The 11,846-nt window shown below is 43.7% G+C and overlaps 1 protein-coding gene and 1 long non-coding RNA gene across 4 annotated transcripts; one reads left to right on the plus strand and one right to left on the minus strand.

The window, feature by feature from the left end:
- Window positions 1-428: 428 nt before the first annotated feature.
- Window positions 429-8,482, minus strand: CHRNA3 (cholinergic receptor nicotinic alpha 3 subunit). 3 transcript variants are annotated; one of them, XM_061447255.1, is made up of 7 exons: window positions 7,944-8,470; window positions 5,806-5,945; window positions 5,682-5,726; window positions 4,787-4,896; window positions 3,552-3,607; window positions 2,596-3,017; window positions 429-1,127 (listed from the first exon to the last, which is right to left on the minus strand). In XM_061447255.1, exons 1-7 carry the CDS (start codon window positions 7,987-7,989, stop codon window positions 999-1,001), a joined length of 948 nt encoding a protein of 315 aa, XP_061303239.1. In that variant the 5' UTR covers window positions 7,990-8,470; the 3' UTR covers window positions 429-998. The 3 variants fall into 3 exon arrangements, with proteins under 3 accessions (XP_061303239.1, XP_061303238.1, XP_061303236.1); XM_061447254.1 differs by having other exon boundaries at window positions 429-1,048; window positions 2,596-3,607; window positions 7,944-8,482; XM_061447252.1 differs by having other exon boundaries at window positions 2,596-3,607; window positions 7,944-8,464.
- A 1,626-nt stretch (window positions 8,483-10,108) lies between these two features.
- Window positions 10,109-11,104, plus strand: LOC133265694 (uncharacterized). Its single transcript, XR_009742085.1, has 2 exons — window positions 10,109-10,233; window positions 11,019-11,104. It is a non-coding gene; the product is annotated as an uncharacterized LOC133265694 (long non-coding RNA).
- Window positions 11,105-11,846: the final 742 nt, after the last annotated feature.

Genomic DNA, 11,846 nt, shown 5'->3' on the forward strand with positions numbered 1-11,846 from the left:
CAGTTTGGTACAGAGACAACAGTTCATATACATACAAAACATTTTCTCGTTGCAGTATTTGGTTGCATTCTTTATTCATGCTCTTAAATTATCTGCAGTTACTGATTTTAAAACCAAAGTATGCCTAAGAAGCAATTTTTGCATGCTTAACAGGACTATTGCACAGCTACCTGCTTCCCCTTGTCATAGAACACTTCGCTATAGAAGGATGCTTCTGCATCCAAACTATCCTATCAAAATATTTTGATCCTTTGCATAGCCTGCACACTGCATCTTAGTGTGTGTCCTGTACATAGTTTTAAACATTATTAGGTTTGAATAGCTTGTTTTTTCTGGCAGCCTTCTCATACACTGAAATACACGAATGCACAGACTTTACATTCTGGCTGCTTTATTACTACCGCCTATGATTTACCTATTCATTTTCCTTTTGTAATAAACCTCCCCTTGGTCCTTTCCTCCCACTGCTTGTTTCAGTTTATACACCAGGTGGCAATGTCTGCATTCTATCAATTTGGTATGCATGTTTCCTAAAACATTTTGTCCTCATGAGGGCATTCACTGAATTCAGTCTGAACTTAATTCCAGAAGATCCTGTCATACTCTGGAGACACTTGGCACCAGACTTATGGAAACAAATCCAGTAGCCTTCAACCTGTCTTGACTTTCAAATATTCAAGTAATTTTCAGTTTCTTTGTCAATCCTCTTCTTAAACCATTCCTATGGTGTTTGGTGTGCTGCCTACATCTTTTCCAGTTATTGCAAGAAGCAGCTGTCAAGCATAGCTTGTATTACTTTGAGATTAGCTGTTTTAAAGGTTTAAAATATTTTCTTTTTTTGTGTTTTCATGTTTTTAACAAAGCCTTCTTGGTCAAGCAAAGTTGAGGCCAAGAGAGATCCTTATTCTGCAACACAGAAGAGACATCGGGTGCTGTGGTGGGGGGGGGGAGTTGCTCAGCGAACGTTTTATTTGATGTCACAATGCTCTATTTAATCTTTACATTTCATCTCCAGCCATCAAAGGTTGTAAAAACAATCCTGCTGTTCCTAGAATACATACCAGGATGAAAACCCACAGAAAAATACGATCAATTACCATGGCAACGTATTTCCAGTCATCCTGAATCTGAAAAATAAATGGAATAACAAGTAGGCATGTTTATTAGATCAGTAACTTGCATCAGCAGTTGGTACCACCTTAGGAAGGAAACACATGTTTTTTTTCCCTTGTAGATGTCTTTCATATATGCACAACTTGCATATGTCTGTTTTCATGGACAAATTAGCTAATCTAGAAGAAGCTTTATTTGGATGTGCTATTTGTGGCAAAGCCAAAAGCCACTTCTTCATGTACAGAAAGTTATTTGCTAAGACACTGGACTTCATAAGATATGACTTCTCACTGTATGCCAAAAATGAAAGTGAAAACTTTACATTCTTAGGTGATCAGGTTTGCCCAGAAAACTACTGAAGTAAAGAGGCTGCTTCTACTGGTCTTTGATGATAAAAAGACAAAGATTAATGGGTATATAATTAGTTGTAGTGCTGAAATTTAATTGTTATCATGTGTGATGTAAAATCCATCTCTTTATCTCCCATGCAGGGAGGGAACCAAGTTTCCAAAACCCAGATCTCTCTTTTTTTTTTTTTTTTTTTTTTTTTTGAGTGGGCATGGTAACAGGAGGCACACTAGAATATAACAAATGTTGTATATTAACAGTAACTACGTTACGTGATCATTGGAGTTACTCTTGAGATTACAATTTCAACTTTTGCTTCATTTTTCTTCAGGAAGGCTTATATATGAATAATACATTTATTGCTTTTGAAATGTTGTGCTTTTTAGCTTAGAACTTGTTTGTTAAGGCACACTTTAAAAAAGCTCAACTAAACCGGCCCCATATTTTCTATACCCACTTACTCTAAAGTTCTGATTTTGGCATAAACAAAGCAACTTTATTCTAACTTTAAATGCCGTAGCACATAAGATTGAAACTGAGTGATGACTGTGGTGGTGTGGCTACTGCTCTTAATATGTTTGAGGAGCACGTAGAAAGAAAACTTTGTTTTCATTGCCTTAAGACGCAGTTTTAAGAGAGATCATGGTTCCTGTCTTGCAGCAGTTGTCTCATTTAGCTACAGTGCCTTTCTTTGCTGCAGCAGCACAATAACTGTGAAGGACGTTTATTCTTAAGTCCTTTGTTATTGCTGGTAAGCTCTGGAAGAGAGCATGTAACTTTCTAAAGACCATAGTCAACAAATTCCACTGTTAAGATTATAACTTGGAAAATCCTCACCCCAAGTCTCATAGGATAGATACTCACGTGTGGTGGTTACCTTGACGTGACTCGCTTAGTGTGTGTGTTGTCAATAAAGAGAATGTTGTGCAACAGAGCTGCTCCCCAAAGTGATCTACATTCAAACCTGCATGTTTGTCATACAGCTTGGGTAGGTGTATAAAATAATGGTTTGTGGTGTCCTTTCTTTTTCCCTGGGGGTGCATGTATTGTGGGGGGTTTGAGATCTCTTTCTTACAAAACACACTAATGGCAAATGGTGTCTGCAGTTTGAGTAACAGTAAAATATGTTCTTACCTCTTTTGCTTCATTCTGCATTTTCATATTTTCTGCAATATATTTAACACTTTCAATAGCATCTCTCATTTCTGGTGACAGAACTGAAAACGAAAACAGAGGATCTACAGACTCGGAGCTTGAACTTCTTGTGAGATTGCCACTGAAATCAGAGAACTTCATTCGCTGGTACTGACAACAGCTGCATGCCATGTCTTGACATACAAAGCCATCTTTGCAGCATTTGGTTTCGGAACTGTTGAAGCAATTTAAGTTTGAAAACTCAGAAGTGAAAAATGGTTTTGGCTTCTGATTATTATCATCATCACTGGCAGGCCTTGTCATAAACATGATCCTGGGAAGTAAGTTCAAGAAAATGGTTCTCACCCACACCGGCATTGTGTGTGTCTTGGGTGTCCTGTAGTGCACGTTAAGTACAAAGACTGTAATGACGATAGACAGAGTTACAAATATCATGGTGAAAAGGAGGTATTCCCCAATAAGTGGAATTACCAGGGAAGTAGAAGGTATGGTTTCTGTGATAACAAGAAGGAACACTGTTAAAGATAGAAGGACTGATATGCAGAGTGTCACCTTCTCACCGCAGTCTGAAGGCAAGTAGAAAACTAACACAGTCAGAAAAGAAATCAGCAGACATGGAATAATCATATTGATAGTGTAGAATAAAGGTAAACGCCTAATGTAAAGAGAATATGTGATGTCTGGATATATCTCTTCACAGCAGTTGTATTTGATGTCATGTTTATAGCCAGGAGCTTTAATAATAGCCCATTCTCCACTCTCCCAGTAATCTTTCAGGTTCATTGTAGAGCCAATCAAAACTAAGTCAATTTTGGCTTTATCATAAGACCAGGAGCCAAACTTCATGGTGCAGTTCTGATAGTCAAATGGGAAGTAGGTTACATCTATTTTACATGAGCTTTTAAATATAGCTGGAGGGATCCAGGTCACATCACCTGTGTATTTTAATAGGGCCTTTGTCTTGTCATCAACCTGGAAATCCCCAACTGCACTGTGAAGCAAATAAAAACAACAATTAGAATGCGACTACTCTAGTAGTTTCATACATTCAGATCATATGCACTAACTCTTTAATCTGTTCTGGGAAAGTCAGTAAGTACACTTTGACATGGAACTGGATTCCATGTGCAGGCCTGAGTCAGTGGCCATCACCAATTTGCATAGTTAAATAGCTGTATAAATAACATGGCTCAGTGCAATCAATATGCAAAACTGCAAATAGAAGATTGTAAATGACAGACCAATAGATAATCCTTGTAGGTCCCTTCCAACTCAACTGTTCTATTCTATTCTAGAGCAAGCACATCAGAGCAAAGGGCTGATCAGAGGATAGCTGGAGTACTGCTGTTTCCACCTCTTCTGTGAACAGTGCAGGTAGTAATTATGAAAAGAGGGATTAGGGTTGGGGTGCATCTTTGCATAACGAGTGTATTTGGTGAGGGTTTTTTTTAAGTGCCATATTGCTATCCTGACCATGTGGATCTTAGATCTGTGTGACAATTTCAGTCATTTATATGAGAAAGTAAAACTAAAAAGGTAATTAAAGTTTTAAGGCCATAGTTAGAAAAGGACTGTCATCCCTGTTGTTCCACAGACCTCAGTTTTGGATGTGTGTGGCTAAATCCATTGCCTGAGTACTGCTTCCCTACTGTCATGGTGCTTAAACCATGACACTTACCTAGCAGAGGGATCCATTTAGTTATGATCTGGCTTCTCGAGGTTTCAGAAACTGACATCCAAAGTAAACTTCACCTGTGTCCTTTGTACGCCAAAGCTATTATTGCAAAGGTGTCAAATTGTGAGTTTGAAAGGTAGAATTTGCAGGGGTTTTCAGTTGAGGTCTGACCCCCAAACAAGAACTGTCCGGTCTAAGGGAATTTCTTGTCAGCTACTCTGAGGACAGCAATAAAATAATAATAAAAGTGGGTGCTTGTGAAGGGGAAAAGGAGAGGTTGCTCTGGCCTGCAGCATGCAGCTCCAGGTGAGGAGCTGGCTCCTGCCGAGAGGTGCTGATGCGGATGGCACAGAGGTGAGCACAGCAATAGGGTGATGGGGGCACAGGTGCAAACCAGGCTTTTTAGTTCATGCAGTGAACCTGCTGCTAATTTTAAAGTCTTAACATCACCCCTCATCTTCCCAAATTATGAAGATAAACATGCAAGAGTCTTACTTGTTATATAATACAATATCTGGCTTCCAGATCTGGCCAGATGGTACTCGGATGAATTCAGCGCCTCCATAGTCCGCTGGATTCCACCGAAGCTTGTAGTCATTCCAGATCTAATTATAGAAGAAATGAGTCTGTGTTAGGTTTCAGTGGGCTAGACTCAAACCAAGAGCTGGCATATTGCTTCTGGAGTTGTTTTATTTTGGATGCTACAATGATTTGATGTTTCTGTATCAAACATATGTCTGCTGTTTATTCACATGGAGATTGTGGATGGGCCCATTGGTCTAGACATGGTTCAGATGTGTGACCGTGTGTGCCAGGAATGTCTACTCAGTAGCTGAAATAAGGTGAAAGACGGAATAAGACACTCTTTTGCCAGAGAGTGTAGGACTTTAATACTGAGGTCTCAAAAAGCCACGTATGTGTGAGGTGGTCAGAACACGGGGTGTTTTCGCACCCAGGTGTGAGCACTGAGTGAAGGACCCTGGGTAGCAGGTGGAGAAAGAGCTGGAGGTGTCATTGCTCCATTATGTGGCAGTTGTCTTCACTAGGGCTCGTTAAACCCAGTTCAGCGAAGCTGAAGGCAGGAATCAAGACGGTTTTAAGCAGATTGCAGCAGTGAGTGACTGCGTGTTTAACCCATAAAGGCCCTTCTGAGCGAAGTCAATGTTGCTGGCTCGCTCTCGCTCCACGGAGGCTGCACAGGCCCCGGGCAGGCGGCGCGGCGGGACCGGCGCGGGGCCTCCCTCAGCGCTCGGCGGCCACTGGGGGGCAGCAACGCGCCGGGCAGCGCTCGGCGGCGGCAGCGGCATTCCCGCCGCGGGGCGGCGCTGAGGGGACGCGGTGGGGACCGCGGTCGGGTTGGTGCCGCCGGTCTGCGGTGAGCTGTACTTACGTGCTTCAGCCACAGGTTGGTTTCCATTATCTGGTTGACTTCATCCTGGAAAGGAGACGTGTGTCGGCTGAGGCGCCGGCCCTCCCGCCTTCAGCGGCCCTGCCCCGGCGGGGCGGGTACTCACCACCTTCACCAGCTGGGACATGGACACCTCGAACTGGATGATGACGGGGTCCGAGACGTTCTTGACGGGCCGGACGAACTGGTTGTAGTTCTCGAAGAGGGCCGCGTACAGCCGGTGCTCGGCCTCCGAGCCGCCGCAGCCTGCGGAGGGCACCGCGGGGTCAGCGCCGCGGGGCAGTGCGCGGCCCCCGGGCTGCGGCCCCCCCGTGTGGGGAGGCTCGGCCGGAGCGGGAGAGCCGCAGTTGGTACCTGCGTGGCTGGGTATTGACTGCTTGGCACCGTGTGGTGCTTGGGGAAAGGCCGAGCCTCGCCAAAGCGGGCGGGAGTGTGTCACGGTTGGCGTTTGCTTAGGCTGGGAGAGGGAAAGCAGTGAAAGGCAGTGCTATGACAGTTTTTCTCCTGTGTATCTCTGCAGTGGGGTTCAAAAACTAGTTAGAGGGAGTTCCTAGAGAAGTGGAGATGCAAAAAGCACTTTCTCCTCAGAGGCCTAGGGCCCTTGACCTGCCAAAGCTGCAGGGCTCTGGAGAGGAGGGGAGGAGTGTGACCTGATGGACCAGGCTGCTTGTGAGCCGCTGGGGAGTGTTTTGCAATACGATTCCCAGGAAATGAGAGCTCTGCTTTCCAGCCTGAGCCAGGATTGCATGTTAGAGTGATACAGCAGCCTGCTTTTTGGAATATGGAAAAAAAGGGGGGGGGAATTAAAATTTGATTAACCTCTATATTCAAAGACTTTTCAGCACATTTAAAGAAATGTGCTGATTACCCATTTATTATTCATATTTTTATTTATAATATATTCCTGTTGTCCATTTTGCCGCTGAAAACTGCTGTTCATGGGGTCCTGTGGCCAACAGAAAAGCTGTGATTTGAAATTTTTAACCGACAAGGTCTTTCAGCTGTTTTGGAGCCTGTGTTTCACACTGCCTTTTTCTTCTAGCAATAGGTAGCTAGGCAATAACCATCCTGACAGCTGCACACTATTTAAAAGCCGCTTTTAGGGGTCTCTCTTTTAAATTCTCTCCTGGGCAACACACCCTCAAGCACTCCAAATGGAAAACAAACTAATAAAATGCCCATTTGTCATTTATGGATGACACTGTGCCAGTTCAGCAGAGGCACAGAACTGAAGTCTGTTGAACATATTCTGCAGTTCGTTTGAAACACAAATATAAATCTACAATGTTTGCAAGGGCACATTTACATTTTGCCAGCCAGTTGGTTTTCAGAAGAGAAAGAATGGGAGGCAAGAGTGTCTGGAGGTGACTGATCCATAGTGTTCCACAAGGCAGATTTTACTTTAAACGAGCTCCCTTCTTCCTGAGACAGCAGGGTCCCCCTTATGTGAAACTGTATTCAGGTGAAAGCTGTTTCTTGTGTTTATTTCTTTGTTCCCTTTCCCCTTCTCTTGTTCACTTGGAGGGCAATTTCCTTTTCAGATCAGTGAAATCATTCAAGCCAACTTGTTAACTAAAAACTGAACACATTTATTTTATACTTTTTAGCTGCTAACCTTGCCCTTATTATCTATGGGTATCTTGTATGTCTCAAATCAGTATGTCCTGGAATAAATACTCCCAAATCTTTTAGGCAAATGATTTTACAGCTTGATCTTAATGACTCTTTACTGTAGTCAGTCCAAAATTACCAGCCTTTTTACGTGTCTGCAGCACTCTAATTACATGTAGCATCCACTGTATCTAAGAGAAGGGCATTTATGTTTGTTTTGGTGCTTTATTTTAATGGTTTGGTGTTTTCCAGATCTGCAGAGAAAAGGTGTGCTGTTTGCAGCTGTTTAATGTTGTCGTTTTCTTGTGGTCTTCTCCACAGTATGCGAAACCACACCTTAATATGTAAGGTGCTTTCTTTTTATAATGTTAAAATGGCTTTGTGTGTCCTGGTTGGCATTTGGAATCAGGACTATTTAACTACTCTACAAGGAGAAATTAAAATAAAACCCCAAACCACACCAACCACAGCAAACTGTGTAACAAAAAGAGCTGTACTGGGATTCTGTACAAGTATCAATTGGTTCGGAGGGAGCTCCAGCACTTCTTCAAAATCATTTGCACCAAAGCCATCTGTTCACCTTTTCACCCACCCCTTCACCAACCCCGAATAAACAAATGGAGGATCACTCACCTAGACAGAGCGAGCAAACAGCAGCAGTTAGCAGGAGAGCCTGCATGCTCTCCGTGGTGTTAGGAATTACTGCCTGTCGACAGATGCTGTTGAAGATGAGCTTAGCTGCTAGGATTGCCCGAGCTTGGGCAGTACAGCGAGCTCCGCTCCTCCGATGCGTGAAATGCCTGGAAGCAGCAGCCGGCAGGACCCTGCGTGCAGTTCTGTGCAGTGAGATCCCGTTAGGTTTGCTGTGCTGCCCCCTTTCTACCTACGCGGGCTGTCAGATCATTGGAAATGGCCAATAAATTGCAGGCAAACCAGATGTTATTGTAGGAAAGGAGCAGTCTTCTGGCAAGGATAATAGGCAGAAGTTCTTAAACTGGTGCATAAATGAACCTGGTAATTTGACAATGCTAAAGATTTTTCCAGTCAGCTGCTGTACAGGATCCTTCTCTATCAGAAGCTCATGCCAGTCTACTAGGAGAAGTTTAATTAATAAAACTCTTATAATTGAATTGTGCTGAAATGGGTATTGACATTAGGGATGCCTGATTTAGCAGTGAACTGCGATCATGGGACCTGAATTTCCAATTCTGCTGTTCATGTTGAGGTTTTTTCCCTTGCCTGTGTCTCATCTTGCAAGTGCATGTGCTAGGTGCATAACTGTATAAAAACGATGTGCTACTCCCAGGAGTAATTAAAGGCATGTACTACTGCTGACAGGATCTAAGCCCAGAGCGATGTACACAGCAGCTGAGATCTGTCAAGAGCCAGGGGTTTGAGTAGGAGGTCCAGCTTGACTAAACTCCTGAGAATAACTGTCTTTGGACTGATCGTATTTTGATGGATTAGAAATTTAGGAAGGGGAATAAGGGCATAGAATGCCAGCTTGATCCCACAAAACCTTATTGTTCAGGGCAGAGGAGATGGGAAAGAATGGGGAGCTGAATTGTGAAGTCATGATTTGTACAGTGGCTCATTTCACAGGTGCCCATCAGCTTCCTTGTTAGCTTTTATGTCACTTTTTGCCCAACATTGAATGACCAGGTAATGGAAAGCTCATTCATGCAGTGGTGGCTGCACACACCTGGGCAGTCTGTGTGGAGGGGAAGGAGGGGGGGGGGAGGGGGGAGAAAGATGTGGGATTCCACCTTTGTTTTTAGAAATTACCAGGGGGAAGCCCTGTGGGACTGGAGGCTGCACCCAGTAGGTGCTTCACTCCCTGCCGTTAGGGAAGGATAAATAATGACCCCTTTTGGCACTGCATCAAGAGGTAGCACTGGGAGAAAGAGCACCAGAGCGGGTTCAGCTCAGCTGCTCTTGGCACAGAGCTTGTTTATCCTGTTTGCCTCTGTCTCTCAGAGCATCATTCACTCCATCCCCAGACACATGCTCTTATGATAATTTCTGTAATTCTATTAGCTTGGAGGAAATAGCCTTTACTGTCCATTTGATTTATTTCTTTATTATTTCTTTTTTCCAGAGAACTCGGCTGCTTGGTCTTTCAGCTTAACCCTTTGTGGATACATGTTTTTGCCTTTGCAGGGCATAGAGATGAGATGTTTTCCCTTTCTGCCTTCTTGGTTTTCATGTATAAGTAGTATTATAACTGAGATTTTGTTTGTTTCTTTTTTGTCCCAATTAGAAATGAACTAAAGTTTCGCAGATTGGATCATAACCCATATTCCCCAAAAGCCAGTGCTTAAACTGAGTAACTTGGAGACACCTGATCTGCAAAGGTAGCAAAGAGCTGTTGCATCAAGATGTACAGGCATTTTAGATTTATTTGCCATGTTGCTGAGATTTTCAGTGGTGTCTGTATGTGCAGGTATTTTGTTTCTAACATCACATGTTGGAGCTCCTGGTGAAATCCACTCAGGTTTGTGGTAGAATATATTTTTATGGCTAGGGAGAGTGATGTGAGAAGATGGCATCACCATACTGCATTGCAGAACCACATAGAAGAATTTGTATGGGAGGGGGAAGCTAATCTACCCAACAAGATCTGCAGTAACAGACCACAGAGCCTTTTCTTTTTAGTAAACACACCACTTTTTAGAGGTGGTTTGCTTTGTTAAGATCAAATCTTAATCCACTCAGGTGATGAGGAGAATAGTATTTTTCCACCTTTGTCTGGGGTGTTGATGCTCCCTCTATAAAAAGCCAATACTGCTTTTCTCTCTAGTGGCTGCAAGGGTGCAGAAGCAGTCCCAGATCAGCTCACCTGGACGCAGATGGTACCTGTGTGTGGTGGTGGTGACAATTCTGTGTGTTCTGATGGAAGACGGCTTTGGTCAGGCTCAAAGAGGTTTGTAATGGTAGGGAATGGGGAGGAAGCCAACCGAGGTTTTTCTTCAAGTAGAAAAGCAAAGCCTGGTTCCACATTGCCACTGGAAAACAGTTCTAGTGAAAAAATGCTTTTTGCATGACCACTTTCATTCTTCTTTTTTTATTTCAATGTAAAACATTCTTGTAAACCACCTGAAAATTGGAAATGTTGGAATTGATTTTGTTTGCTGAGCTAGGACATTCTCTCATTCATTTTGGCCACCAAATGACCTTTTTAATGTTTTGTTTTCCTCAGAAATATTTTATTTTCGAGATTTTGCCAAAAACCCCTATCAGAAAGCCCTGCAATTCATTGCCCAGTTAAACTGGGAACACTGCTGGGTATTACGTAAGTGGAGCTGCTGAGGGTTAGGCAAAAAAAGCATTTCCTGTTTTGAAAGCACAGTTTTAGGAGGTCAGAGCTTTCCAAATTTGAGGACTTGGGGTGAAATTTTCCATTCTGAAGTTTTCTATAGATGGAATTATTTCTGGAAACTTGAAAAAAAAGTACAGTGGTGGTTTCCAAGAACGTAACTAGGGAAGAGCATACTGCTTTACTTATGGTGGAAAAAAGGAGTAAGTGGGCACAGTGGATGGAAAGCACGAGAGCCCTGGATGAGGAGCTCTAGTTCTGCAGGGATCTCCTGGGGGACAATGAGGTGCTTTTTGAAAGCTTTTTCTAGGTTTGAGGCCTCCATCTGAGCATGCTCTGTGTTAGCTGTTAGCTGAGCTGCCAAATCCTTCCTGAAACTTTTGTCTGTGTAGGGGATAATTCAGCTGAAGGCTGCAGTTACAGAGCCAAGTGCCATCAGTCGTTACTGCTCATAAAGATAAGGCCAACTGTGAGATGGGAGTACTGGAAGCCTCATTTCAGTTGCATTCAGGTAGTGAGGGAGAGGGTAAGAAGAAGAAGGGACTGGGGAGAGAAGTGATGGTTGGTAGGAGGGTGAGAGTGGGACAGAGCCAAAAGTGCTGTTGGTGCTGGGTGAAAAGAGCAGAGAGAGGGGTTTCTGCTCTGCGTGGGTCCGGTGTCGGCCAGGTAGATGTAGGTTCCATGGCTAACTTGCTCCTGGTTGCTTGGCTGGGTGAGTCCCTCTCCCTCCTGCCCTGCAGAGGTGTGTAGCTCACAGAAGCATTTGAAGTCTGTGCTGCCTCTTTCAGATTCACTGTTCAGGTTTATTGTGGGATTTAAAGGGGCTTCACCTTTACATTGTCTGCACAGTCCTGGCAGCTTCTCTGGCTTCCACCTGAGTGGAGAAAGCAGCTGGGGCCGTATGTGCATGTGTGCTGGTGATGCTCTGTGCCACATCAGCTCTTGGCATATAACCTAACATAGGGGAGCATCTTCCTGTGTGAGTGAAGGCACCCCTCTGCTCCTGGGGGGCTGCTTGTGCCCCATCTCATCTTACAATTGTTGTTTCAGTTGTCTGAAGAGAAATAGCTCTGCTCCATGGGTTTGAGAGGGAGAAAAAGCCATTTGAGGTGGGGAAAGCAGGTTTGGCCCATTTAAGCTTTATGCCGCACACCAGTCACCTTGGGAAATGTCGAAAACAGTTAATGTCTGGGAGTTCAGTGCATGGGCAGGACCAGGAC

The sequence above is a fragment of the Pezoporus flaviventris genome, unplaced genomic scaffold, assembly GCF_033815535.1.
Source record: "Pezoporus flaviventris isolate CSIRO_AGI_PZ_B2104156 unplaced genomic scaffold, CSIRO_AGI_Pfla_v1 ptg000006l, whole genome shotgun sequence".
Classification (NCBI taxonomy): domain Eukaryota; kingdom Metazoa; phylum Chordata; class Aves; order Psittaciformes; family Psittacidae; genus Pezoporus; species Pezoporus flaviventris.

Coding starts and splice junctions, on each gene's coding strand:
- CHRNA3 (XM_061447252.1), bottom strand. CDS start 7,989: ATGCAGGCTCTCCTGCTAACTGCTGCTGTTTGCTCGCTCTGTCTAG. Junction 5,946..7,943: donor TGTTTGCTCGCTCTGTCTAG/GTGAGTGATCCT, acceptor TGCCCTCCGCAG/GCTGCGGCGGCTCGGAGGCC. Junction 5,727..5,805: donor TGTCCCAGCTGGTGAAGGTG/GTGAGTACCCGC, acceptor TCTCCTTTCCAG/GATGAAGTCAACCAGATAAT.